This window comes from Spodoptera frugiperda, chromosome 19, assembly GCF_023101765.2.
Source record: "Spodoptera frugiperda isolate SF20-4 chromosome 19, AGI-APGP_CSIRO_Sfru_2.0, whole genome shotgun sequence".
In the NCBI taxonomy this organism is placed as follows: domain Eukaryota; kingdom Metazoa; phylum Arthropoda; class Insecta; order Lepidoptera; family Noctuidae; genus Spodoptera; species Spodoptera frugiperda.
The window spans coordinates 7,496,335-7,522,333 of record NC_064230.1 but is presented as its reverse complement, the minus strand read 5'-3'; the positions used below and the strand labels follow the sequence as shown (position 1 = coordinate 7,522,333).

Sequence of the window (25,999 nt, the reverse complement as noted above, 5' to 3'; positions counted from 1 at the left end):
CAATACTTCTACATTTTTGTCTGTCTGTTTATTTGTTCTGGCTTATCTCTGAAATGGTTGGACCGATTTTGATGGGACTTTTATTAGCTTTACTTATTACTGACGTACTAAGTAGTAACTTAAGCTGCTTTTATTAGACATGAAATCTGAAATCTACGCGAGCGACGCTGCTAAATAATCTTAAAATGTACACACATATAACTCGGAAAAAGGTACATGGATACTTGCCGTTGCAACCCGTACCGTCTTTATTAGTATACATTTGTTAGAATATGTTTACTCTATATTTACAGCTACAGAAGCGGTGCCTTCATCGACTGCCCCTAGATGGCGCTGTGTGTATGAATTTAACGCGCGCACCGCTGACGAACTTAGCCTACAACCTGGGGACTTGGTGAGTGAAGAAATACTATAATACCTACTGCATACGAATTATTTATACTTCCTCCTACTACTTACTCATTCATTCAATCACAACTCATTGACTTTCACACTTATTCTCTGGCACATTCATTCTCTAGCACATTCATTCTCTGGGTATGCCAGAGTCAGTCTCTGGCACACACATTCTCTGGCATACCCATTCTCTGGCTCTCTCTTTCTCTATCTATCTCTCTGTCCCTCTTTCTCTCTCTTTCTTTCTTTCTCTCTATCTCCCTCTCTCTATCTTTCTTTCTCTCTCTCTCTCTTTCTCTCTCCCCCTTTCTCCCTCTCTCCCTCTTCCCGCCCTCTCGCTCACCCTCTCACCCTCATTCTCTCTCCCCCTTTCCCCTCTCTCTCTTTCTCTGTCTTTCACTCACACACTCACTCACTCACTTATTCTTTCATTAATTCATTCACTCACTCACACCCTTAACATAGTAGACAATCCTAGTGTGAGGCAGTGTTTAAAAATCTTACATTAATTTTTATTTTGTTTGGTACAGGTCAGCGATGCTCAACCACCCCGAGGTGATGCCGAGCCTGGCTGGAGATGGGGCACTGCCAGAGGTAAAGCTATATAATATTATACTAGTTTCTGCCCGCGACTTCAACCGCATTAAAAAAATTTGGGTTGTACTACCCCTAACATTTAGGATGAAAAAAAAATGTTGGCCAATTCTCATAGATACCGGATACGCACAAAAAATTTCATCAAAATCGGTCAAGCCGTTTCGGAGGAGAATGGCAACGAAAACTGTGACACGAGAATTGTATAATGTATATATTAGATAAGTATCTGCCATGGCTTTAATGGGAGGTAGTGTTGTGTTTGAAGATTACAATAGTGAAGACATTTCGTACCCTGGACCAGTTAATTCAATTTGAGAACATAAAGAAGTTAAATAAACATTGACTCTACTCTGTATAAAGTGGTTCACAAATACGCATGCGATGAAAACAATTGCTATCAATTGTTTTCATTGACAAAGCGACAGAGACAGTAAAAGAGATATGTCTTTTTTAACAAACTCCTATGTAGAATTTTTGTAACAAAAAAAAATTAACTATAATCTCACTCGCAGAGCGAAACACAACGCAAGCGTCGTTTCACGTCGGTTTTCTGTAAGGCCGTGGGTGGTATCACTCCGGTCGAGCCGGTCCAGCAGTGTCAAAGCATGACTCTCCCAACCCTTCAAGAAACACAGACTCCATCAAAGAATTCCTTACCTAAATCAAGAACCTCCTCCTTTCGCAAAATCGGTTAAAATCCCTATTTTCTTTTCACTGCCTCGTTGGCCGAGTAGTTTTAAGTGTGACTACCGGGCAAGGGGTCTCGGGTTCGATTCCCGGGTCGGGCAAAGTATTACTGGGCTTTTTTCGGTTTTTCGAAAATTTCTCAGTGGTAGCACGGAGTCTGGAAATGTGCCCGGTATATGGCAATAGGCTCACCCCCTATTACATGGGACTTACAACATAAATTGTGAAAAGTGGGTGTACACAGTGGCATTACGTGCCATAATGTGCACCTCTGCCTACCCCTTCGGGGATTAAAAGATTATCTAATGGTAAGCAATCGCCGCCGCCCATGGACACTTGAAACACCAGAGGCGTTACAAGGCCGACTTCCTTTTGGGGCTTTGGAATTTAGAGGTTGTTGGGGGATCGGGGAATGCGAAGATTGGGAAGGGGGTAATTGGGCCTCCACTGCCCTCACTCACACAACGCTGTGGTTGTTTCACGTCGGTTTTCTGCGAGAAGGGGGTGATTGGGCCTCCGGTTACCTCACTCACACAACGCAAGCGTTGTTTCACTTCGGTGTACAGCTCGGCCGTGGTATCACTCCGATCGAGCCGACACAGCAGTGCCGAAGCATAACTCTCCCAAACCTTCAAGAATTCCTTACCTAAATCAAGAACCTCCTGCTTTCCAAAGTCGGTTAAAATAAAATTCCTATTTTTCTTTTGTCCACAGGCCAATCGGGTTGGTTCCCGGAATCGTACGTGGAGGATATAAATGCGCACGCGCAGTCGTACAGCGAGGTCGTTGAACCCATGGAGACCAAGACACAGTTGGAGGGCATCGCTGAGGTGCCGGAGGCTGAGATGGCTAACGACCTCGGTGGAGCTATGCCTGTAGTCCGTGAGTAGAAGACTGTCCTCATCATATTTTTTAGGGAACACGCCTACTCTAATTCAACGAAAAAACTTCCCAGATTGCATACAACAATTCTTTTTTTTATTGTAATTTTCGTGAGACATACTAAATTAATTATTATGTTATCGGCTTACTCACGTAATGTTTTGACGAGGAACTCGACTAGTTTCAAGCCATGCTAGAGGATCATATTAGCAGCGCGACAATCGCCGCGTTGTGTGTCGCGGAATGCTGTTCATGAATATAAGCCTCTAGCATGGCTTGAAACTAGTCGAGTTCCTCGTCAAAACATTACGTGAGTAAGCCGATAACATAATAATTAACAATTCTTTTTATCGTGAACTTTCGTGAACCAAAATGAACAAATGAAATGACGATAAATAAATAGATTTCGATATGAAATTAAAAATAAAACGTTATTTCAAGTAATTCTATTAGTAAATCAATAAAACCTACGGCTGAAGATTAAACGAAACTTCGGATTGAAGAATCGGAGTAGAGGAAAGTTCGACTGCTTCGTTGGTTGACTGATCGCAAGTAAAACTGCCGGACAAAGGGTCTGGCGACGGGGATCGCGCGACGATCTCCGGCCACCGTAAGTGCGTCTGTAAGGCGACCAAGGGTAGCTCGCTGCCCGACCAGAACAAGACACAGATGGGGCCCACTAGGGCTGATGCCGGGGAGCCTACTCTAATTCAACGAACGAACGAAAAAGCTTCGCAGATTGCATACTACACTTCTATTTATTGCGAATTTTCGTGAACAAAAATTAACGAATGAAATGAAGATTTGATTTGAAATTTAAAATAAAACGTTATTTAAGTAATTTCATTAGTAAATCAATAAAACCTACAGTCGAAGATTAAACGAAACTTCGGATTCGAGAACCGGAGTAGAGGAAAGTTCGACTGCCTCGTTGGTCGAGTGGTCGCAAGTGCGACTACCGGACAAGGGGTTGCTGTAGCTGTTGCAGTAGCTCCTACTGTAACTACTACTGTAGCTGCTACTGTAGCCGTTACTGTACCTGTTACTGTAGCTGTTACTGTATCTGTTACTGTATCGGTTACTGTATCTGTTACTGTAGCTGTTACTGTAGCCGTTACTGTATCTGTTGCTGTATCAGTTACTGTATCTGTTGCTGTAGCAGTCACTGTATCTGTTATTGTAGCTGCTACTGTATCTGCTACTGTAGCGGTTCCTGTACCTGCTACTGTAGCGGTTGCAGTAGCTACTACTGCAACCGTTACAGCAACCTCTAATGCTGCTGCTACTCATAACTAGCTCCTTGTAAAAATAATTACACGAGTAAACCGAAAAATGTCTCACGAAAGTCATAAACAAAATTAAAAATATCGACAATAATTCCGTTATTATTAGAACTTATTACGGGATATTTACCATGTTTATTAATTTTGATGAGTTTCCGATATTTCGGCACTGTTGCAAGCGCCATGATCACGTAATAAGTTCTAATAATAGTGTTAGTGACCATGTCAGTTTAAAAACTAATAATTCCGTTCTCCTTCGACAGAGGGCGGTGACTTCTACATAGCTGCGTACCCGTACACGTCAGCTGAGCCGGGAGACCTCACGTTCGAGGCGGGCGAGAGGATCGAGGTTATACGGAGGGACGGGGATTGGTGGACCGGCAGGATTGGCATCAGGTATGTTCGACTTTTTTTATGAAACACTCCGGTAATCGAGCAGACGTATCACCTGATGGTAAGCAATCGCCGCCGCCCATGGACACTTGAAATACCAGAGGCGTTACAAGTGCGTTGCCGGCTTTTTGGGAGTTAGGAATTTAAGGGTTGTTGTTCGGGAATCGGGGATGGGGAAGATTGGGAAGGGGGGAATTGGGCCTCGACTGCGCGGTTAACGCGGTGGCTGGACTGCCGTGCAACGGGTAGCGGGTTCAATTCCCGCACGGAGCAACTCTTTGTGTGATCCACAAATTGTTGTTCCGGGTCTGGGTGTCATGTGTATGTGAACTTGTATGTTTGTAAACGCACCCACGACACAGGAGACAATCCTAACATTAAAAAAACTATTCAATCTATATACAGTATACATACATCATGAGATCACGCCTGTCTCTCATGGGTGTAGGCAGAGATTATAATTCAACCGACCTACATATATTAAAAACATCCACCCACCCGCACGAAGCGCTTCGCTTCAAGCTTCCTTGTGCGAACTGCTAGGGAGTGGAACTCCTTGCCGGAGTCTGTGTTTCCTGATGGGTATAACCTGGGTGTCTTCAAGGCCCGAGTGAATAGGTTGCTTATGGGCAGACGTGCTCCATCGTAGGCCGCATCATCACTTACCATCAGGCGAGATAGCGGCCAAACGTCGAACCATCAAATGTAAAACTAAAATCTGTATTATTTTTCCCCCCTAGAACCGGAATCTTCCCGTCAAACTACGTGACGAAGGACACGACGACGACGGCGGACGTGATAGCGTCCATCCCCGAGGCGGAGGAGGCCGCGGAGGGACAACACGACCCTCCCCCCGCGCCGCCGCAGCAACACGCCGCGCCATACTCCCCGCCCATACAGGTTGGTACAGCTTCCTTTTATGGTATAAGCCAGTAAACGAGCAGACGTATCACCTGATGGAAAGCAATCGCCGCCGCCCATTGACACTTGAAACACCAGACAACAAGTTACAAGTGCTTTACCGGCCTTTTGGGGGGTTAGGTTGGAATGTAACGGCCGAGCAGAAAACCGACGTGAAACAACGCTTGCGTTGTTTGTTCGTGTACGAAGAAACATCTCGAAGGGGGACGGGGGCTTAATAAAGTTTCACATGTATTTCACTTGAAACACCAAAAAGCTCCGGCCTTTTTTCAAGAATTTAAGGGTTGTTGGGGAATCGGGGATTGGGAAGAATGGGAAAGGGGGAATTGGGCTTCCGGTAACCACACTCACACAACGAAACACAACGCAAGCGTTGTTTCACGTCGGTTTTCGGTGAGGAAGTGGTATCACTCCGGTCGAGCCGGAGTGCCGAAGCATGGCGAGTCCACACTTAAACTACCGTGTGTGTGGTGTGGCACTGGCTTCTAAGCTAGCAGTGGGTAGACACAGGCAGTACAATGAATAGTGGTTATATTTTAGTTTTGACTATTATACAGAGGACATTATCTAATCTAATCTAAAACACAACATATTTTCACTATCAGGAACAAAAATCGTCCACCCCGATATCGTCAGAAGTGGCATCCATTACGGAGGGCGGAGGCTCCGCGGCGGGGGGCGCGCGCCCCGCGTCCGCCGCGCGACGAGACTCCGGCCGGGACTCCGTTACTGGGCGCAGGAAGAACGAGGTGGCTCAGGCCATCGCCAACTACACTGCTACTAGGTAAGTTACAACACGCGTACAGTACTCTCAACGGCTTCTCCCAGTTGTAGAGTCTCTTTGTGCCTTAAAGCTTAAATCATTCTGTCTCCTGCATTAAATTCACCGAGGGAAGTGAAAACTATCGTTTTCTTTTCTTCTCCTCTAATAACATCTTCTGATTTATTTCGTTGCGGGATCCAAGTCATTCATGTCCCTGGGACGCGCCGGACTTCAATGTTCCGGTGTTTTCATGGTTGTATCTACTGTAGATCCTGGTGCACAGGAGTTGCAGCGGTATGGGAGGTTGTGGCGGGCTTGTCCCAAAAAAAAAAAAAAAATGTACTCTCAACGGATCTTGGCAGGTCTGAACTACGTGCAGAAGGCTGCGCAATAAGTGTAAAGGGTCAATTGTATTTAGAAATGGTCAATCTCCAGCCTGGATCGCCGCCCCCCGCACCTCGCCTCATGCCACCATTTAGTTCTAAAAAAGACTTATTGCGCAGCCTTCTGCACGTAGTTCAGACCTGCCAAGATCCGTTGAGAGTACTGTAGATGACAAATTTTTATTTCAATGTCCGTCTTGTAGATTATTTTAAAACATTACACACGTATTTTTTATTTTCTTACGGAAACCAATACTTTCGAAGATATATCGATTTGAAATATCGCGAGACGTCACTTTAGAGTACGTTTTATACTTAAAAGTGACGTAGTTAGATCCCACTCCTAAACGTTGATTAGTTTTATCTAAGTATTGTTATCTTATATGACGAAATAAAAAAATACGGGTTTATATTTTTTCATTACTTAACTAAATAGATTATTAATTTTTATATCCCATCATCCCTATTGTATGTATGATAAATGTCTAAATTTTTCAATTTATTTTTAAATTTTACTTTTGACATTTATGATATTTTTTATGTTTTTATAATAACTATCGTGAGACATATTAAATTAACTAAAAATCACGGTTTACTCACGTACATTAATGGAGAAAAGCTCTACTAGTTTCGAGTAGCGTCTGCGCACGCTGCTCATGAAGAAGAGTCCCTCTGTGACTCGAAACTAGTAGAGCTTTTCTCTATTAATGTACCAGTGAGAAAATCATAATTTTTAGTTAATGATTTTTTTATTTTTGATTTGTGATTCTGTTTTTTTTTTTTATTATGTGTTTTTTTATAATTATTTATTATTTTTATAATTTTGTATATAAATATGTAATGGAGCTATGAATTTAATATCTGAAATAAATTATTATCATTAAAATGTATCGTTTCGATTACTTTAAACGTAAAGCAAACTCATACTAGTACATTGAAAATAGTAAAAAAATAAATGGTAGGGGGTGTTACTAGACCCAAAAATGTGATTAAAATGATTTTTACCGGACCTAAATGTGATTAAATTTATTTTTGTTTGTTTGTCTGTCTATCTGTCTGTCTGTATGTTCACGCATCACGCAAAAACTGCCGATCCGATTACGATGAAACTTGGTATAATTATACTTTAACACCCTGGGCACAGCACTGTCAAAACAGATCTAGATGAAATTTGGAACAGGGATAGTTTTCGGTCTGGAATAACAGGTAGAATACTTTATCCCACGGGGTCGCGAGCGAAACCGCTGGCAGAAGCCGATAAACGAGCAGACGGATCACCTGATGGTAAGCAATCGCTGCCGCCCATGGACACTTGAAACACCAGAGGCGTTACCGGCCTTTTGGGGGTTAGGAATTTAAGGGTTGTTGGGGAATCGAGGATTGGGCCTTCGGTAACCTCACTCACACAACGAAACACAACGCAAGAGTTGTTTCACGTCGGTTTTCTGTGAGGCCGTGGTATCACTCCGGTCGAGCCGACCCATTCGTGCCGAAGTATGGCTCTCCCACACTTATTTGTTTTGAAATCAAGATTGTTCGGATCTGGGGGTCTACTCCGGTTCTCGAATGCGAAGTTTCGTTTAATCTTCGGCCGTAGATTTTATTGATTTACTAATAGAATTACTTAAAATATTATTTATTTATCTTCATTTCATTCGTTCATTTTTGTTCACGAAAGTTCGCAATAAATAGAATTGTAGTATGCAATCTGCGAAGTTTTTTCGTTCGTTGAATTAGAGTAGGCCCCCAGGTACCCTTTTTTTCCTGATGGGTATAACCTGGGTGTCTTCAAGGCCCGAGTGAATAGGTTGCTTATGGGCAGACGTGTTCCATCGTAGGCCGCATCATCACTTACCATCAGGCGAGATAGCGGCCAAACGTCGGCCCATTTAACGTAAAAAAAAAAAAAATATTAGATTTAGATTAGATTTCAGCCATGATCGTCCCACTGCAGGGCAAAGGCCTCCCTACCTTCCTTCCACACCTCTCTGTTTAAAGCTTTTTGCGACCAATCCTTGTCATAGATGTTGAGTTCGTCCCGCCATCTCCTTTTGGGCCTGCCGCAACGTTTGTGGATGATGAGCGGGCTCCAAAAAAAAAAATATATACATATATTCTAACCATTATATTCTTCTCTTCACCAGCTCGGAACAGCTGTCTCTCACGAAGGGTCAACTCCTCGTGGTCCGCAAGAAGGCGGACAGCGGCTGGTGGGAGGGGGAACTGCAGGCCAAGGGGAGGAACAGGCAGGTCGGCTGGTTCCCCGCTAGTTATGTCAAGGTACGTTGTAGAATTTATGTTATTTTTTTAAGGGGGGAAATAAATAATCTCCCCCCCCCCCAAGCGAGGCGAGGGTGGGAGGGGGAGCTGCAGGCCAAGGGGAGGAACAGACAGGTCGGCTGGTTCCCCGCTAGTTATGTCAAGGTACGTTGTAGGATTTATGTGTATTTTTTAAGGGGGAAAATAAATAACCCTCCCCCCCCCCCCAAGCGAGGCGAGGGTGGGAGGGGGAGCTGCAGGCCAAGGGGAGGAACAGGCAGGTCGGCTGGTTCCCCGCTAGTTATGTCAAGGTACGTTGTAGAAGTATTGTGGTTTTTTAAGGGGCGAAAATAAAAATACCTGGTACGATTCCAGACTCCGTGCTACTACTGACAAATTTATGAAAAACCTATTTAGGGAACAGAGAGTAAAGTTCCCTAAGAAAAGGAAGATCCTCCGACCAGGCGGTGATCGTGCCTGGCGGGCTTTCTGCCCAACTGTTGTTCGTTGGGATTTTCTATCCGTGTTAATTCGCATGTAAACTTCACATGTGCGATGCAGGATATTTATGACGTCATGTGCGACTTCTGTCATCTATCCCTCGTCAGGTGTCGCCACACCTAAAAAAGCCCAGTAATACTTTGCCAGACCCCTTGTCACTCGAACAACTAAACAGACAACGAAGCGGAAACTCTCTGTGCTTTACTTATACATTTTCCATAACCCATCCTATAATCCCCAATCACTCTAAAGTACCTTAAGTCTCCCTGAACTCGCTCGATCTCCCTCAACCCACTTTAGATCTATATAATTCTGACTACAAGGTTGACGCGGTGGCTGAACAACTGGCTGACGTGCAACGGGTGGCGGTTTCGATTCCCGCACGGAGCAATTCCTTAAATTCACAAATTGTTGTTTCGGGTCTGATTGTCATGTGTATGTAAACTTGTATGTTTGTAAACGCACACACGATACAGGAGAAAATCCTAGTGTAGGGCAACGTTTAAAAAAAAATCAAATCCTCATACATTTTCGATTCCAAAAACATACTTCTAGCTTTTTTAGGTATAGCTGGTATTTGAAAAAGGTAAAAAATCTGTCTTTAGATCCCCTCAAAGTGTCTATATTTCTTTTATTAAGAAAGTCACCTCAAATAACTAAATTAAACATTGTATTGTATTAATTATTTAGATACTCCAGTCATCAGGCCGCACTTCGGGCAGGACGACTCCGGTTCTGTCCAAAATGGACACTCTGCCCTCTGAGACGGTTATCGACAAGGTATTTATTGATATTTATAACTTATTAAATATTAAGAACATTTGTTTGCACAGCGGGCCTACTCTAATTCAACGAAAAACGAAGTTTCGGACGATACTTCGCAGATTTCATACTACAATAGGGATGATGACGGGGTATGAAAATTAAAAATCTATTTAGTCCGTCAGTTAGGTAGGTAATGAAGAAATATTAGACACGTATTTTTTTATTTTGTCATATAAGATAACAATACTTACATAAAACGTGTCAAAGTTTAGGAGTGGGAGCTAACTACGTCACTTTTGAGTATAAAACGTACTCTAAAGTGACGTCACGCGATATTTCAAATCGATATATCTACGAAAGTATTTGTTTTCGTAAGAAAAAAAAAGCGTGTGTAATGTTTTGAAATAATCTACAAGACGAACATTGAAATAAAAATTAGTCATGTACCCTAAACTAAACCTACAGCCGAAGATTAAACGAAACTTCGCATTCGAGAACCGGATTAGCCCTACAGGAATTGGATATACTTGTAACACTTTTTTTTTATAATAGCTATTGTAATGTTCATACACAACACTACCTCCCATTAAAGCTGTGGCAGATACTTTTAGAACACCTTATATAAAGTAACGCCTACGTTTCATCAGTTATGTTTCAAGTCCCATGTAATAATATTTTGTACTAAAACAATATGTAAATTAATTCTAACATTATAATTATGTATATAAAGTTCAAAATCGCTTGCTTGACTAATGCTTTGCTTACAAAATTTTCTAAAAAATGGTAGTTTATAAAGCCTCACAGTCCTACCCCCAATGACTACACATCGCGAGGTTGGAAGCGACCTGCATCCAGCGACTTTTTTTAAGGGGGTAAAATCATCCAATGACTTCTCCCCCTTGGGCGAGGCGAGAGGGAGTGTCAGACTCTTACTGACTAAAAACCACCCCGTTCCTACTCCTGCTTTTCGAGCCGGAGCCCCGGTAGCCCGCTAGGTAGTCCGCAGCTCCGGATCTAGTGTCTGCGACCTTAAACAGGTCGTCTGTCGACCCTGTGGGTGGCTTTTCTAGTTTTCTACCAAAGGCGGGAGAAGTCTTTGAACGATTTTCACTTGTAACTCCTCTGGTGTTTCAAGTGTCCATGGGCGGCGGCGATTGCTTACCATCAGGTGATACGTCTGCTCGTTTACTAGCTTATAACATAAAATAACGACTTTATGACTCGAATTGGATTCTACTAATTAATATTATATTTCGACTGTTAAATCAGTCCTGAAGAATTGGACATCTAGGTACAATAAGTTTCTTCGACCCAAGAATTGTCCACCACAGTTATTTTATGGTATAAGCCGGTAAACGAGCAGACGGATCACCTGATGGTAAGCAATCGCCGCCGCTCATAGACATACGAAACACCAGAGGCGTTACAAGTGCGTTGCCAGATTTTTGAGGGTTGGGATCGAAAATTAGGTAGATGATGATGATGACACAACGCAAGCGTTGTTTCACGTCGGTTTTCTGCTCGGCCGTGGTATCACTCCGGTCGAGCCGGTCCATTCGTGCCGAAGCATGGCTCTCCCACACTTGAAATTTAGTGGATTTAGCTGACTGACGCCCGAATACTGAAATGCTACTCAAATTTAATTTGTACTTAAATCTCGTGCTATCTCTGTCATTTACAAAGAATTTGTAGGGACAGAACTATATTTGAGAGCGTCTTAAAATTGAGTGACGTTTGAATGTTTGACCACTAGCTACTTCCGCGCGGTTTCACCCGCTCTGTTTGGCTCCTATTGGTCATAGCGTGATGTTTTATAGCCTATAACCTTCCTCGATAAATGCGCTATCCAACACAAAAAGAATTATTCAAATCGGACCAGTAGTTTCAAAGATTAGCGCGTTCAGACAAACAAACAAACTCTTCAGCTTTATAATATTAGTATAGATGAGTTAAATAATAATGAATTGCAGGTAATCGCACTGTATCCGTATACCGCACAAAACGCTGATGAGCTAAGTTTCGAAAAAGATGACATAATCGCCGTCACTGACCGCTCGCAAGACCCGGCGTGGTGGCAAGGTAACTAACATACGTGTTTAGGGGGCGCTGGGTGATCTTTTAATATAATTTGACTTTTGACTTTGAAATGTTGACGTAGATCTTTATGAAAAAAATATGACCTTTGACTTTGAAATATTGACGTAAATTATTTACAAAAAAATATGTCCTTTGACTTTGAAATATTGACGTTGAGCTTCGAAATTTTGACTTTTATTGACTTTGACCTTGTTGACTTCGAGTTTGATCTAAGTAATATAATGTTGACCTTGAATATTTTGATTTGACCATAATTTGTTGACTTATCTCAGCTTTGAATATTATGACTTTTACTTTCAAATCTTGACTTTAACCTTGAATATTTTTGACATCTCCATAATATGTTGACTTCAGCCTTTGAATATTTTGACTTTGATCTTAAAATCTTGACTTTATCCTGTGAAAATTTGGGCTCAACCATATAATCATGACTTCATCTTTAAATATTTTGACTTTGACTTGTAAATATTCAATTCAATTCATTTATTTCAGACGTATTGTGTCCATAAATGTTAGTAATAACAAAAATCTTAAAAACTAGTGTTAGTAATTGACTTCAGCCTTTGAATATTTTGACTTTGACTTTAAAATCTTGACTTTGACCTTGAATAAGATCATTCCAGAACCCCTAAATTATTAACTTTTATAAATAATCTATGTATAGTATATTATATGTATATGCATGAAAATAACATATAACAAACATCCTTCTTGCTTAACTTACTAATAAGTAGCGAAACAGTAATCAACCTTTAACCGACTGCAAGAGAGATTTTATGTAAATTAACAGCTTCTCTAAAGGAGTAGACAGTGGTGCAGATATAGGGTGACTGGTAATTAGTGAACGATATTTAAACACGTGATTGTACTCATGATTATAAACAACTTTCCCGAAGAAACTTTTCGGTATCGTTAGCATGCGCGCGTAAAGTTAGAAAATACGCGCGGGCGCCTCACTGCTAACAGCTGAGCATGCGAAAGCACACGCTCGTATCAATATGTTGTTTTGTTATTGCAATAAAAATAAAACTAATGACTATACAAAAAAAAGTTTCTTTGGAAAACTTGTTTGTAATCATGAGTACAATCACGTGTTTAAATATCGTTCACTAATTACCAGTCACCCTATACATAATATACACCCGCTTTTTACCCGTTATGTTATGAGTCCCATGTAATATGGGGTGAGGGTACAATTCTAGACTCCACGCTATTACTGATAATTTTATAATCCTTTATTACATGCACTGTTCTTTGCGCGGGTATAGTAGACTCGAGTAAGAGACTACACGTTTGACAGAGACCGGACTCAGGTTTATCCGAGACCAGCAGCGCTCTCTGATAAACCTGAACGGGTTGGAGATCGCAGTGTAAAAGGTTCAGGTTTATCAGAGAGCGCTGCTGCACGGTCTCTGTCAAATGTGTAGTCACTTAGTCGGGTACACGACACCCGCGAGAAGACTTAAGAGTGAAGACATTTATGTGTTCTGCTATGATTATAAATTAGGTATATTGTAATAAATTAACTAAAAATCACGGTTTACTCACGTATTATTAATGGAGAAAAGCTCTACTAGTTTCGCTGAGCGACGCTCATGATGAAGAGTCCCTCTGTGACACGAAACTAGTAGAGCTTTTCTCCATTAATGTACCAGTGAGTAAACCGTGATTTTTAGTTAATTTAGTATGTCTCACGATAATTATTATAAAAATTATAATTAATATTTGTTTTTTTTACAGGAGAACTTCGAGGAATGACTGGCTTATTCCCAAGCAACTACGTAACAAAATTAGTCAACTAAATGCTTCGTTTAGTCATACTAATATTGTAATCTAGATTGTTTAGCATTCTTAGGACCTAATCACCTAGGCAAGTGCTTATAGTATTTATTTATTTATTTAAGCCTAAATTTATTTCCTTGCACTACGATTAAGCAAAGGCTTGTGTATAGTATATACTATTTAGTTATTCGTAATAATATCAATCCCTAATCTTTTTCAATAAATTGAGAATCGAGAATTAAGATTATGATGTCCAATGTTCCATTACCAATCTCTAATACCCAATACCCAACTACCCGTTCCTCAATCCCCAATACCCCTTTCCTCAATCCTTAATCCCCCTTTGCCAATCTTCCCAAACCCCGATCCCCCAACAACCCTTAAATTCCTAATCTTTGACACTTGGAACGCCTCTGGTGTTTCGAGTGTCCATGGGCGACGGCGATTGCTTACCATCAGATGATACGTCTGCTCGTTTACCGGCTTATACCATAAAAAAAATGGTTTTAATGAGCACTTGTCTAGTATATAAAATACATTAATAATATACCCGTGCTTATATGAAACATAGTTAAATTTTGTCTTTTAAAATCCATATTAGCACAACTGTATAATCTATTTAAAAAAAAAAGCTTAAGCTATTTCACTATAGTAAAGCTTTTTTAAACGAACAATTGTAAAACTTAATATTATTTTTAATATATTGTTTTAGGGAATGTTAAGTTGTTAGAGAGTATTGCAAATCAAATTACAGTCGACTCTTGGCAATATTCGAAACTAAAAGGACTGTTCAAATATTTCGAATTATTGAATGTTTGAAATATTAAATGGTTCAAAATTTTAATTGCTGTTTAAAGTTATCTATAAAGTAATTTTTTACACATACATAGGTACATACAACGTCAAGCCTTTTATCAATAACAAGTTGAATGCTCAATTTCGCGCAGCTCAAGATTACAAGCCCCAATTTGGCTTGAAACTAATCGGGAATCCTCGTATATGGTAAATTGAAAGTCGTTTAAGTCTTTGACTGCCAATAGAAAACTGTTGAAGGCAAATCCTCCGCTAACGTCGGTCACCGGTGACCACCACGGCGTTCAATGTGTTAACAAACTGACAAAAAATAGATTTGTAATTTGATTTGCAGTAATCTATACTTATTATTATTTTAATTATTAAAACTATAATCCTAATTTCACCAAACGAATTATAACAATAGGGTAGATGACTAATTTTTATTTCAATGTCCGTCTTGTAGATTATTTTAAAACATTACACACGTATTTTTTATTTTCTTACGAAAACAAATATATCGATTTGAAATATCGCGTAACGTCACTTCTAGGTACATTTTTACACGTAGATGTTATTTCAAATCGATATGTCTTCGAAAGTATTTGTTTCCATAACAAAATAAAAATACGTGTGTAATGTTTTAAAATAATCTACAAGACGGACATTGAAATTGAAATTAGTCATCTACCCTATTGTATTTTTAGAGTAAACCAATCAACAAATACTTTGGTTATTAAACCTAGCTTCGAATTAGTAAATCTATCTATTAGATAAATTTATCAGGCACTTCTAGTATTTAACTAGCCGTTGATGTTACGTAGAGCATTTAAAATATTATAGAATTTAATAGAAGTCCCGCCCTTCCCATGGTATATAGGGTGACTGGTAATTAGTGAACGATATTTAAACACGTGATTGTACTCATGATTACAAACAACTTTCCCGAAGAAACTTTTTATAATCCTTCTCTGTGTAAGAAGAGGCTTTTGGTCTGCAGTGGACACTTATAGGATGTTGATGTGAAGGTCCCATAGCCGTATGACACAATATATTGCATATAACAGTCGGTTCTCAGTAGTTTCTTATGTACTTTTTAATACCTGAATGTTTGTGGAGCTTGCCCCAAGATACCTGCACAGTTACCTGTACCTTTAGTACGAATTTGCTTTACATTAAACGAAAAATTCGAGCCGGCCAATCAGAACGCCGAACGCGCTCTCGTTTCGATTACTTTAAACGTAAAGCAAACTCGTACTAACCGCCACACTCAGAGGCATTTAATAGTTACTTAACCTAGTCCTTAGCAATTTTTTTCAATACAAAATCGTTACTAAAGAATAGTTTAAGTAATCATTAAATGTCTCTGAGTGCGGCTGTTAGTGTATAGGTGAAAAAAGTAACTAAAAATCAGTTATAAAATAAATTATGTCTTACGGCTCTAAGATCTTGGAGTAGGGTTGGTTTTTGTCAGTAAGAGTCTGACACTCCCTCTCCCCTCGCTCAAGGGCGAAAGAAGTCACTGAATTATATTCTCCTCTCTCAAAAAAAAAAACTTAACTAGCATCATCTTGTGTGCAAAAATAGGTAATTATTAATTTACTACCGACCCGCCCCAGCTTCGCATGGGTGCAATGGTGATATATTATGCATGTATTATACATATAAACCTTGCTCTTAAATCACTCTACCCATTAAAAAACCGCATCGAAATCCGTTGCGTAGATTTAAAGATTTAAGCTGACTTAGGGACAGAGAAAGCGACTTTGTTTTATACTATGTAGTGAAGAGTACTTGTGTTGTTGTATATCTATTTTAAATGCTCTATAGATGTGTTTGCCAGCAGAGTGTTGCCATTATATTATTATTATCACCTAATGTTACAAAATAATGTTATGAACCAATAATCGTGTTATCAGTAGTCGATTGCGGTAGGAATAAATGTTACAATCATTGATTTCGTGTTTTTATTTTATTTACCTTCTATACCGTATGGGGAAACCTCTTATGACTTAATTTAAACCACATATTAGTTATCATCTTGACTGACGATATACGAAAAATGAGCGAAATAGGCCCAGTAGGTAAGCCAAAAAGTGCATTATTCTCTTTGAGTTAATTTGAACACTCTTTACAAATACGGCATTATAACAGCCGCGCCGCATGTCCGTAACATTCCTAGACAACCTACAACATTACAGCTCTTCTGTGGTCAAGGTATATGGAGCTGTGTTCTATTTATAAAATCTTATATATATCAGTATTTTAATGGGACAAGCCCGCCACAACCTCCCATACTACTGCAACTCCTGTACACCAGGATCTACAGTAGATACAAACATCGGAACACTGAAGTTCACGAGAGGCACGTCCGAGGGACATGAAAAACTGTCTTGGATCCCGCAACGAAATTAATCAGAATATATTATTAGAGGAGAAAAAAAAAGAAAACAATAGTTTCCACTTCCCTCGATGAATTTAATGCAAGAGATAAAATGACTGAAGCCGTTGTGCAGTCTCTTTTGTGCCTTAAGGCACAAAAGAAACTGCACAACTGGGAGAAGCCCAGTCACCAAGCATCACGGAAATTTGACTTAAAACTAAGTGGGTCCTATGTGTGAGCTGTTATACTTGCTTCCAATAATAGGTATGGCAAAACGCCTAAACTCACGGAAATTTGCTCGAGACTCCACAAGGTCCATGTAATACACCTGATGAAACAATTAAATTATCCAACATAGTGTTACGCTCACAATGCCAAAGACCACACTCCAAAATTTAACTGACATGGTCACTAACACTATCATTGAACTCTGTTTTTCTATTGTTATGAGTTGATCATGGCGCTTGCAACAGTGCCGAAATATCGGAAACTCATAGAAATAGAAAAACATGGTAAATATCCCGTTTCGAGTTCTAATAACACACTCCCAAAGTATGTGATGGGTAGATTGCTCGTAATATATAAGTAGGTATATCTGAATAATAATAATTTTCCAGGTAAGTATAGAGCGTATCCGGCGTCTCGTAAAAGCTGACTAAAGGTATAGGGTATTTGCTCATTAGAACTACCCGGTACCCGACCAGAACCGCCTCTCCGTTCAGCAACTACTTTTTTCGAGAGGTGGTCCACGGGTGGTCAACGAGTGCGCTCTCTGATAAACCTGAACCTTTTGCACTGCGATCTCCAACCCGCCTGCCTGCGGAGATTATGGCAAACCCTCTTATGTAGAGGAGGCCTAAGTCCAGCAGTGGACTGTCACTCGCTGTTGTTTGTGATATTGAGACTTATCATCATAGGAGCGATGCAGAGCAGAGATATTATCATATTGTCACGCCTGTCTCCCATTGCGGTAGACAGAAAATGATAGAATCGAACGCCAAATGGAATTGCACAACTTGATTCCCCCTAGTCCTTTCCATCATCGAACCACAAGACAATCGGCGAGGCGTCATCGCTTCATGGTAGATATCCCACCCACTCGCACGAAGCGCTTCGCTTCAAGCTTCCTTGTGCGAACTGCTAGGGAGTGAAACTCCTTGCCGGAGTCTGTTTCCTGATGGGTATAACTTGGGTATCTTCAAAGCCCGAGCCCGATTGTGACTCCTCTGGTGTTGCGGGTGTCCATAGACGGCGCTGATCGCTTACCATCAGGGTCACCTGATCGAATGCTCGTTTACCCCCTATTCCATAAAAAAAACGCTCTCATCGATAGAGGAAGGCAAAAAAATGAAACAAAAAAATCCTTTTTTTAATTTTTTTAATTATTTTTTTTCACTAATTCTTACTCCAACAGTAGTTATATAAATACTATATACTATATACTTGCTCCAAACCGTACCGGGATGTGAATCTTATAGTCTTAGTGATAGCGTTCAATTTTGAATGATTTTTACAATTTACTAGAAAAAAAAACATTAAAATTCAGGATTTAATAGAAGGATACCTTACAGTAATGTAATAGAGGGCATTTCAAAGTTGTTGTCATAAAAAAATTGCATCTAAAATGCCCTGCTCGGGAATCGAACCCAAGACACTTTACGCTCGGTAACCCTGTAACTACACAATCAACGAGACAGATAACAAGTTAAAAACAAAGTTAAATTGAAAAATCTAAAACAAATCGACAAAAAATTCATGAAAAAAAAATTGATAAAAAAAAGAAAACCATTGGAACTTGACAAACACGAAAAAAAAACATAACCATTTCAAAATTGAACATCACCACTAAACTAAAGCCGACGACAAACAATTTTTTTGGAGTCCGTATAAAAAAAAACAAGAAAAAAAGAAAAAAAACTAAAATTTTCCGACAAATACATAATTTCTATAATATATATATAAACATATTTATATATATTTATTTCATGTTGAAAAGGCAAAAAAAAACATCAAATTTTCACGTTTTAAAGGAGCGTCCACAGGCCCGCATCGTACGCATTGCACGCATTCCGTATGACGTCATCAGTACGCATCGCATGTAGGCATTGCCGATGATGCGGTCCGTACGATGCGGATCAGTGGACGCAGTTGTATGAGTTTCTATACAAGACAAACTAAAATCCGTTGCGTGCGATGAAAACTGATATTTGTTTAAAATTTTGAGTAAATATGAATATTGCATGATATTTTAAGATGTTAAATTTTTTGGTCAAATTTCATTAATCCCATATAAATGTTTTTTTTTTTTAAGTATTAGAATATCATGCCATATTCAAATTATGATAATATATATCGGTCGAATTATATTGATACAAATAAAATATGATTAGATTTATACTTTTTATACCCAGAATGGGTAAATGGTAGAATAAAATACCTATTTAGTAATCATCCATATTAAAAATATGGACATTTTAAACTACTACGATGAATTTTCAAAAAAACTAAAATAAACTAAGTATTTTTTTGAAACTAAATATTTTAATTGTATCAATAATGTATTTAAAATTCAAATAATTTTATATTATATACCTAAGTACGTATCGCCTGGACAGTCCACGCTACCATCAGTTGACTGGACAATCTCTACACTACACAAGTCACTGTTTACATGTTACCATTAGCTCATGACGATATATAATATAAAACCAATTGTTTTTTTTTAATAAAACAAATATATATTTTGATAGTAATACAAATAATAGCTACTATTGAATTGAATGATGTGATATTATAAAGACGATATTTTTGAAATTCACAAAAAACCTATTGTTATTGAAATTTCAAAACAAATGGGATGATGACGGGGTATGAAAATTAAAATATCTATTTAGTCCGTCAGTTAGGTAATGAAAAAATATTAGACAAGTATTTTTTTTATTTCGTCATATAAGATAACAATACTTAGATAAAAACGAATCAAAGTTTAGGAGTTAGGAAGGAAGTTACGTCATTTCTACTTATAAAAGAAGACGCACATAAAAGTGACGTCACGCGATATTTCAAATCGATATTTCTTCGAAAGTATTTGTTTCCGTAACAAAAAAAAAAAATCCTGTGTAATGTTTTAAAATAAGCTACAAGACGGACATTGAAATAACTACTGAAAAGATTTATCTTTAAAACTACACGACGGATTTTGATGCAATTTATTTAACAAATCTATACTAATATTATAAAGCTGAAGAGTTTGTTTGATTGTTTGAACGCGCCAATCAAGAACTACTGGTCCGATTTGAATAATTCGTTTTGTGTTGGGTAGAGCATTTATCGAGGAAGGCTATAGGCTATAAAACATCACGCTATGACCAATAGGAGCCAAGCAGAGCGGGTGAAACCGCGCGGAAGTAGCATAATTTTTATTTCACAATTTTTTCACTAGAGTACTGACCGACAGACAGACGTTATTAATATTATTATATTTGCTTTGACGTTCAAAATTGCCTGGTCTATTTGACATAAATAATTTTAACTCTTGACTTTTTTGACTTATGAATTTCAAAAACAGCGTCTTTATATATGAGTTATATAGATATATATATAAGATATATATATGTATGTATAATAGTAATATATTATATAGTGTTACTGATGCTGGCTTGAGTTGGGCGCTGTATGATCGCGGTAATCACGGTGATCGCGCCAATGTCGTTCCACGAATTTCTTTATGTAATTATATGGTTTAGAGTCTTTTTCGCCTATTACGTTGTCAACCTGAAAGAGATGGGGTTTGTTTTAGTATTAATTAGTATATATGCAACGTCTTTTATCCCCGAAGGGGTAGGCAGAGGTGCACATTACGGCACGTAATGCCGCTATACAATGTACACCCATTTGTGTTACAAGTCCCATGTCTATGATGATGTCTATTGCCACATACTGGGTACAATACCAGACTCCGTGCAAATACCAGAATCAAGCGCAAGCGTTGTTTCACGTCGGTTTTCTGTGAGGCTGTGGTATCACTGCGGTCGAGCCGGCCCAGCAGTGCGGAAGCATAGCTCTCCCACACTTAACCATAGTAATAAAATCAATTTATGTAAGACTAGCCACTCCCTCTGTCCGACAAAGGGTTTTGGGTTTGGGTCGGGCAAAATATTATTAGGCTTTTTTCAGATTTACAAAAATTTCTCAGTAGTAGCAGCACAGAGTTTAGGATTGTCTTGTGTCGTGGTAGTTGTTTCTTTGCTAATTTCTCTGTTATAAATAACATTACAGTCAATTATGTTATGTCAAATACCTTGTAAGGAGGAGTGATTATAACTTCATTGTAGACCCGGATGTTCTGCCCAGCCCAGGAGACGTCGTCGATGACTCGTGCAATCGCCATGAACAGCCGCTGGCCCTCCGGGTCCAGACATGCTGATAATGCTGACACCTGCAACGGAAGATGTTAATTTTAATAAACAATAGCTTCTGGCAGTGGCTTTGAACGCGTTCCCGTAGGATAAAAAGTATACGGAGCTGCGGACTACCTAGCGCAGGGGTGGCCAACTTGATTAGACATAAGATCTACTGTTTACTAACGAAACCCTGTGCGATCTACCACTTACATACTTCTTGAAATCTTAAATGAAACAGCATAGTCACAATCATAAAATATTTTTTACTGAACAGTCTTAGCAAAAGACTTACTGTGTAGAATAGAGAATCTTAGGTAAGAATAAATACTGTGACGGAACAGTGATTGAATAATGATTTATACAATGTGATAGGGGTGAGACTTCTAACCCGTTAAGGCTGAGTACTACATCTAATTTTATCGACAAAAGTCGGGGGTCGAAGGGGTCGAATCCCCTCCCCTAAAAATTATGGCCATTTTAACATTATTTTTACTTTTTTTGATATCGAAGGTTGTATGCGTCGTAGAAACAAAAAAAAAAGACAAACGGTAGCTAATAACCTTGGCTAACTAATTCATTACTTTTTTCATATGTTTGATAATGTTTTGGTGACAAAAAAAATCATTTGTGAATTATTTTTACCGAAAAAATCACTATTTTTCAATATTTTCAATTAGGGTGTCAACCCCCCATATTATTTTTTTTTTGTCAATAAAATTAGATGTAGAACTCAGCCTTAACGGGTTAGAAGTCCCGCCCCTATCACATTGTATAGGATGACGCTGTAGTAGTTAGTAATTACGTTGCGCAATATGGACTATTTATTTATATATCCCACGATCGACTGGACTAATGGTCGATTAAACGCGATCGAACGGTTTCTCCATTAATATATTATGGGAGTAAAACGTATTTTAATTTTAATCAATAAAGTATCCTATGACTCTAGTCAGCAGCTATAATATCAGTGTAACTATTATCAGCCCATAAGACATCCATTGCTGAACACAGTACCCTGAATCACTATGCTCGAAACCTTTGCTCCTCTTTAATGGAAAAAATTTCGAGTATAGTGATTGGTTAATTCGTGCACTGCTAAATTCCTCTCCATCTTGCTCCGCGTTAGTGGAACCACGGCCTTAGTATGAATTTGTTTTACATTTAATGAAAGTGTGTTTGGTGCTCTGATTAGTTGTTTTATTCGAGCCTATATCACACAGAGTTGACTGTCAATCGAGCCCTCTACACAGTCATTGCGCAGCAGCCATTTGCCCAACTATTGCACCAGGCAGTGTAGTCAAGTTGTATTGATTACTTAACATACTTTCTGACATAGACCAATATCTATTGTTGTTACAAGCTCCAAAAATCTAATAACAAATATTGAATTATGAATACGGTATCACACCTAGTAGGTTTGCTACAGATAAAATACTGACTTAACGAATCTGGCAAACTGCCGTACTCAGAGACATATTTTAATGATTACTTAGTAACGATTTTGTTCCGAAAACAATTGCTAAGGACAGAGTTAAGTAACCATTAAATTACTCAGACTTAATGAGAAAATTGTATGAGAAAGGACTAAAACCATTCTTTTATATTAGAAAAGAAAGATCATAATAAATAGAGTTATCAAACATCCTGAAATAGGCTACTTAGTTCATACAAAAAAAAAATGTTTTGAAAGAGAAAGTCTAGCTTAAAACTAGTTTTTAAACACAAATATGGGCATTCAACAACACATTACTGATAACAGTTATAAGCTTCAGTATTTTACATGCAATAAGAAGTAAAAAGTTGAACGAAAGTCTAATAATTAGGCCAAACAAATGCAAAGAGATTTCATCATCCAAATACCACCATAATGAAGAAAAGACCGCGGAAATTAAAAAAAGAATGTTCTGTATTCAAAAAAGGAGGTTGTATACTCACTAATCTTCTCTTATTCTCTATTGAATTGCGGACTCGTGTGTTTAATCTGTGCAAGTTGAGAGATTGTGGGGGTTCGGGCGCCGTGGTCACTTCTTTCTTGATTTGGACATCACTAACCAACGATAGATTCACAATATTTACGTCGTGACGCTTAGGATTACCGCTCGAAGACGGACATTTGAGTATAAGCATCTTAGTTTGAGGATCAAAAGCTAGAACTTCTCCCTCAATATTTTCATTGTAACACGTCCGCGTCGCAACTATACTGCCGATTGTGAAACAGTCCGACACCACAGTGGACATTGTTCACCGTTTATGTTGTTTTTACGGTGGAATATATATTCATGTAGCGTTAAAGTTGGTTAAAAACGTGATAAATATGTTTGTTGCGATCAGAATATGAGGACGTCCGCCATTGAAACTTTGACAGGTGCAGACTACAGATTATCACATTGTTTTATTTTGAAGTTTATGGTTTTGCGTTTTGTTGCGCTCAGTGCAACGTATAATGCTATATTTTTTTGTTTATGGCTTTAAAACCAATAATTAATTTACTTTATTTGATCGTTTGTGAAATGCCCTAATTAAGTGATTTTATCTATAAAATAAAAATGAATCAAGACTAAAATTACTTGATATCATATCTTTTTTAAGCACTATAACACAATCACTACAGGATTTCATTTAAAAATCAAAATAATCAATGTAAAAACCTAATATATTTGTATTTTATGCTGATATCAGTATCATTCTGTGCGGTTTTAGCTGCATAGACTTTTACTTAAATATTACTCTAAACTATTACAACATAATTATCTATTAGGTAGCAATACCACAGTACCAATTATTGATAGGAATAGAAAATAAGAATAATTACTTACAGTAATTACCCCCGATTGTTCACTTGAAGTTTGCCAGATGGAAATATCTAAAATCAAACGTAAACAAATACATTTATTTCAAAGCAAAATGCTGTTGGCTGCAGTTTCTGTATACTTCTTCGAGACAAATGTATTAGTTTAAATTGCCTCTCTCAGCGCAAAAATGTAGTTTTCTTTCTTGGCATTTATAACTGGCTAATTTATTAAATACCGGGACAGAAAGGTCTCTAATCTTTATATTGAAGTGTGAGAGAGCCATGCTTCAGCACGGATGTGCCTGCTCGTCTGGAGAGATACTACGGCCTCACCGAAAACAGACGTGAACAACGCTTGCGTTGTGTGAGTGTGGTTACTGGAGGCTCAACTACCCCTTTCCCAATCTTCCCAAACTTCGATTCCCTAAACCCTAAAAGGCCGGCAACGCACTTGTAACGCCCCTGGTATTTCGGGTGTCCATGGGCGGCGACGATTGCTTACCATCAGGTGATCCGTCAAAGAAAACAATTGTTTCCACTTCCCTCGGTGAATTTAATGCTGCACGACTTAAGTCTTAAGGTACAAAAGATACTGCACAACTTGGAAAAGCCCAGTCGTCAAGGAACCACGAAAATTTGACTTAGACCTAAGTGGATCCTATGTGTGAGCTGTTACACTCACTTCCAATAATAGCTATGGCGAAATATACGTTATACCTACTTGTCTAAGACGCTCAGCTTCCAAAGAATCACATTGAAATTTCAGTAAGATGATAAGTGGCATACGAGACGATTATACTGATAATTAACAGATGTAACACAGTTGTGAGAAAAACTATCATTTTCCAAGACATATTGCCGTCCTGCCAACCACTAAATTTGTTTGTTACAATAAAATTTCGATAAAAAAACAACTCGGTACCAAAATCGTTTTGAAAACGGCGGCGTTGCTTAATTTGACGTTTCGTTTTGTGACATTGACAGTTTAATGAATGTTGCCGCTGTAAAAAATTAAGCTGTCATTTTGCAATAAGGTTTTTATGTTGACGCTCTTTTCTGATGGATTAATGGTCGTATAATGGACTAAGGGGAGGCCTTTGTTCAGCAATAGACGTCTCTCGGCTGATGATAATGATGATGATGATGGTCGGAAATACCGCCGACAGCTCATTCCACAGTTTTGCTGTATGAGGCCGAGAGTTTTGTGAAAAGCGCACAGTTCTGGCCTGCCGACCATCAATATGATGGTGATGGAACTGCTGTCACACAGAGTTTTACAGTGTAATTTAATGTCTCATGACGTTTCATTGTCTCGATAAGATTACTTTACGAATGCGATAGTTATTTGTGCTTGGCACTCTGTTGACAGACCAAATACCCTATTTTGGTATAGTCATCGTATAGTAATAGCTTTTTTTAAACGTTGCACCACGTTTGGATTTTCTCCTGTACAGTGGTGTGCGTTTACAAACATACAAGTTCACATGCACATGACACCCACACCCGAAACAACAATTTGTGGATCACACAGAGTTGCTGCGTGCGGGAATCGAACCCGCTACACGTTGTGCGGCAGCCAGTTGCCTAGCCACCGCACCAACCGTGCAGTCATAGTATATTATACTAAGGGAAAACTACCAAAACTAAGAAATAAAACAACACAATTTAATAAAAATGCATATATCCTTATATTGTAAGCGCCTTACAAGAAATGATTAAAATGACATAACATATATTATATTTACAAATTGTGTGAGTAAAGTAAAATAAAGTAGTCGACATTGAAAGTTGCATTTATAACTTAAACTTGAGCTTTTAAATCATCAATAATATGATAAAAAAAAACTACCATTCCTACCATTGGGTAAAAAATAAATTACCAACATGTATAAACTACTGCACGGATCATATTGTACCCCAC

The 25,999-nt window shown here is 38.7% G+C and overlaps 2 protein-coding genes across 4 annotated transcripts in view; one reads left to right on the top strand and one right to left on the bottom strand.

Annotated features, from left to right (window-relative positions):
* LOC118280928 (intersectin-2-like) overlaps positions 1-15,060 on the top strand; it is a 31,603-nt gene extending 16,543 nt beyond the window's left edge. Inside the window, exons 17-26 of one of the 2 annotated variants that reach the window (XM_050700672.1) lie at positions 294-394; positions 927-990; positions 2,395-2,562; positions 4,109-4,241; positions 4,979-5,138; positions 5,765-5,943; positions 8,450-8,585; positions 9,756-9,845; positions 11,801-11,909; positions 13,668-15,060. In XM_050700672.1, the coding sequence (XP_050556629.1) occupies positions 294-394; positions 927-990; positions 2,395-2,562; positions 4,109-4,241; positions 4,979-5,138; positions 5,765-5,943; positions 8,450-8,585; positions 9,756-9,845; positions 11,801-11,909; positions 13,668-13,729 (1,202 nt within the window). In that variant the 3' untranslated portion in view covers positions 13,730-15,060. The remainder of the gene's footprint in view (positions 1-293; positions 395-926; positions 991-2,394; positions 2,563-4,108; positions 4,242-4,978; positions 5,139-5,764; positions 5,944-8,449; positions 8,586-9,755; positions 9,846-11,800; positions 11,910-13,667) is intronic. The other variant, XM_050700673.1, reaches the window with a different exon arrangement.
* The window catches only part of LOC126911831 (protein LSM12-like), an 83,408-nt gene extending 59,731 nt beyond the window's left edge, over positions 1-23,677 (bottom strand). The window contains exons 1-3 of one of the 2 annotated variants that reach the window (XR_007706316.1): positions 23,223-23,677; positions 21,185-21,322; positions 19,477-20,658 (exon numbers count right to left, since the gene is read on the bottom strand). Coding sequence is in view for 1 of the 2 variants with exons in the window: in XM_050700789.1 (XP_050556746.1) it covers positions 20,530-20,658; positions 21,185-21,322; positions 23,223-23,525 (570 nt within the window). In the remaining variant the exon portion in view is untranslated. Of the gene's footprint in view, positions 1-18,245; positions 20,659-21,184; positions 21,323-23,222 lie in introns of those variants that run through there. The other variant, XM_050700789.1, reaches the window with a different exon arrangement.
* Positions 23,678-25,999: the final 2,322 nt, after the last annotated feature.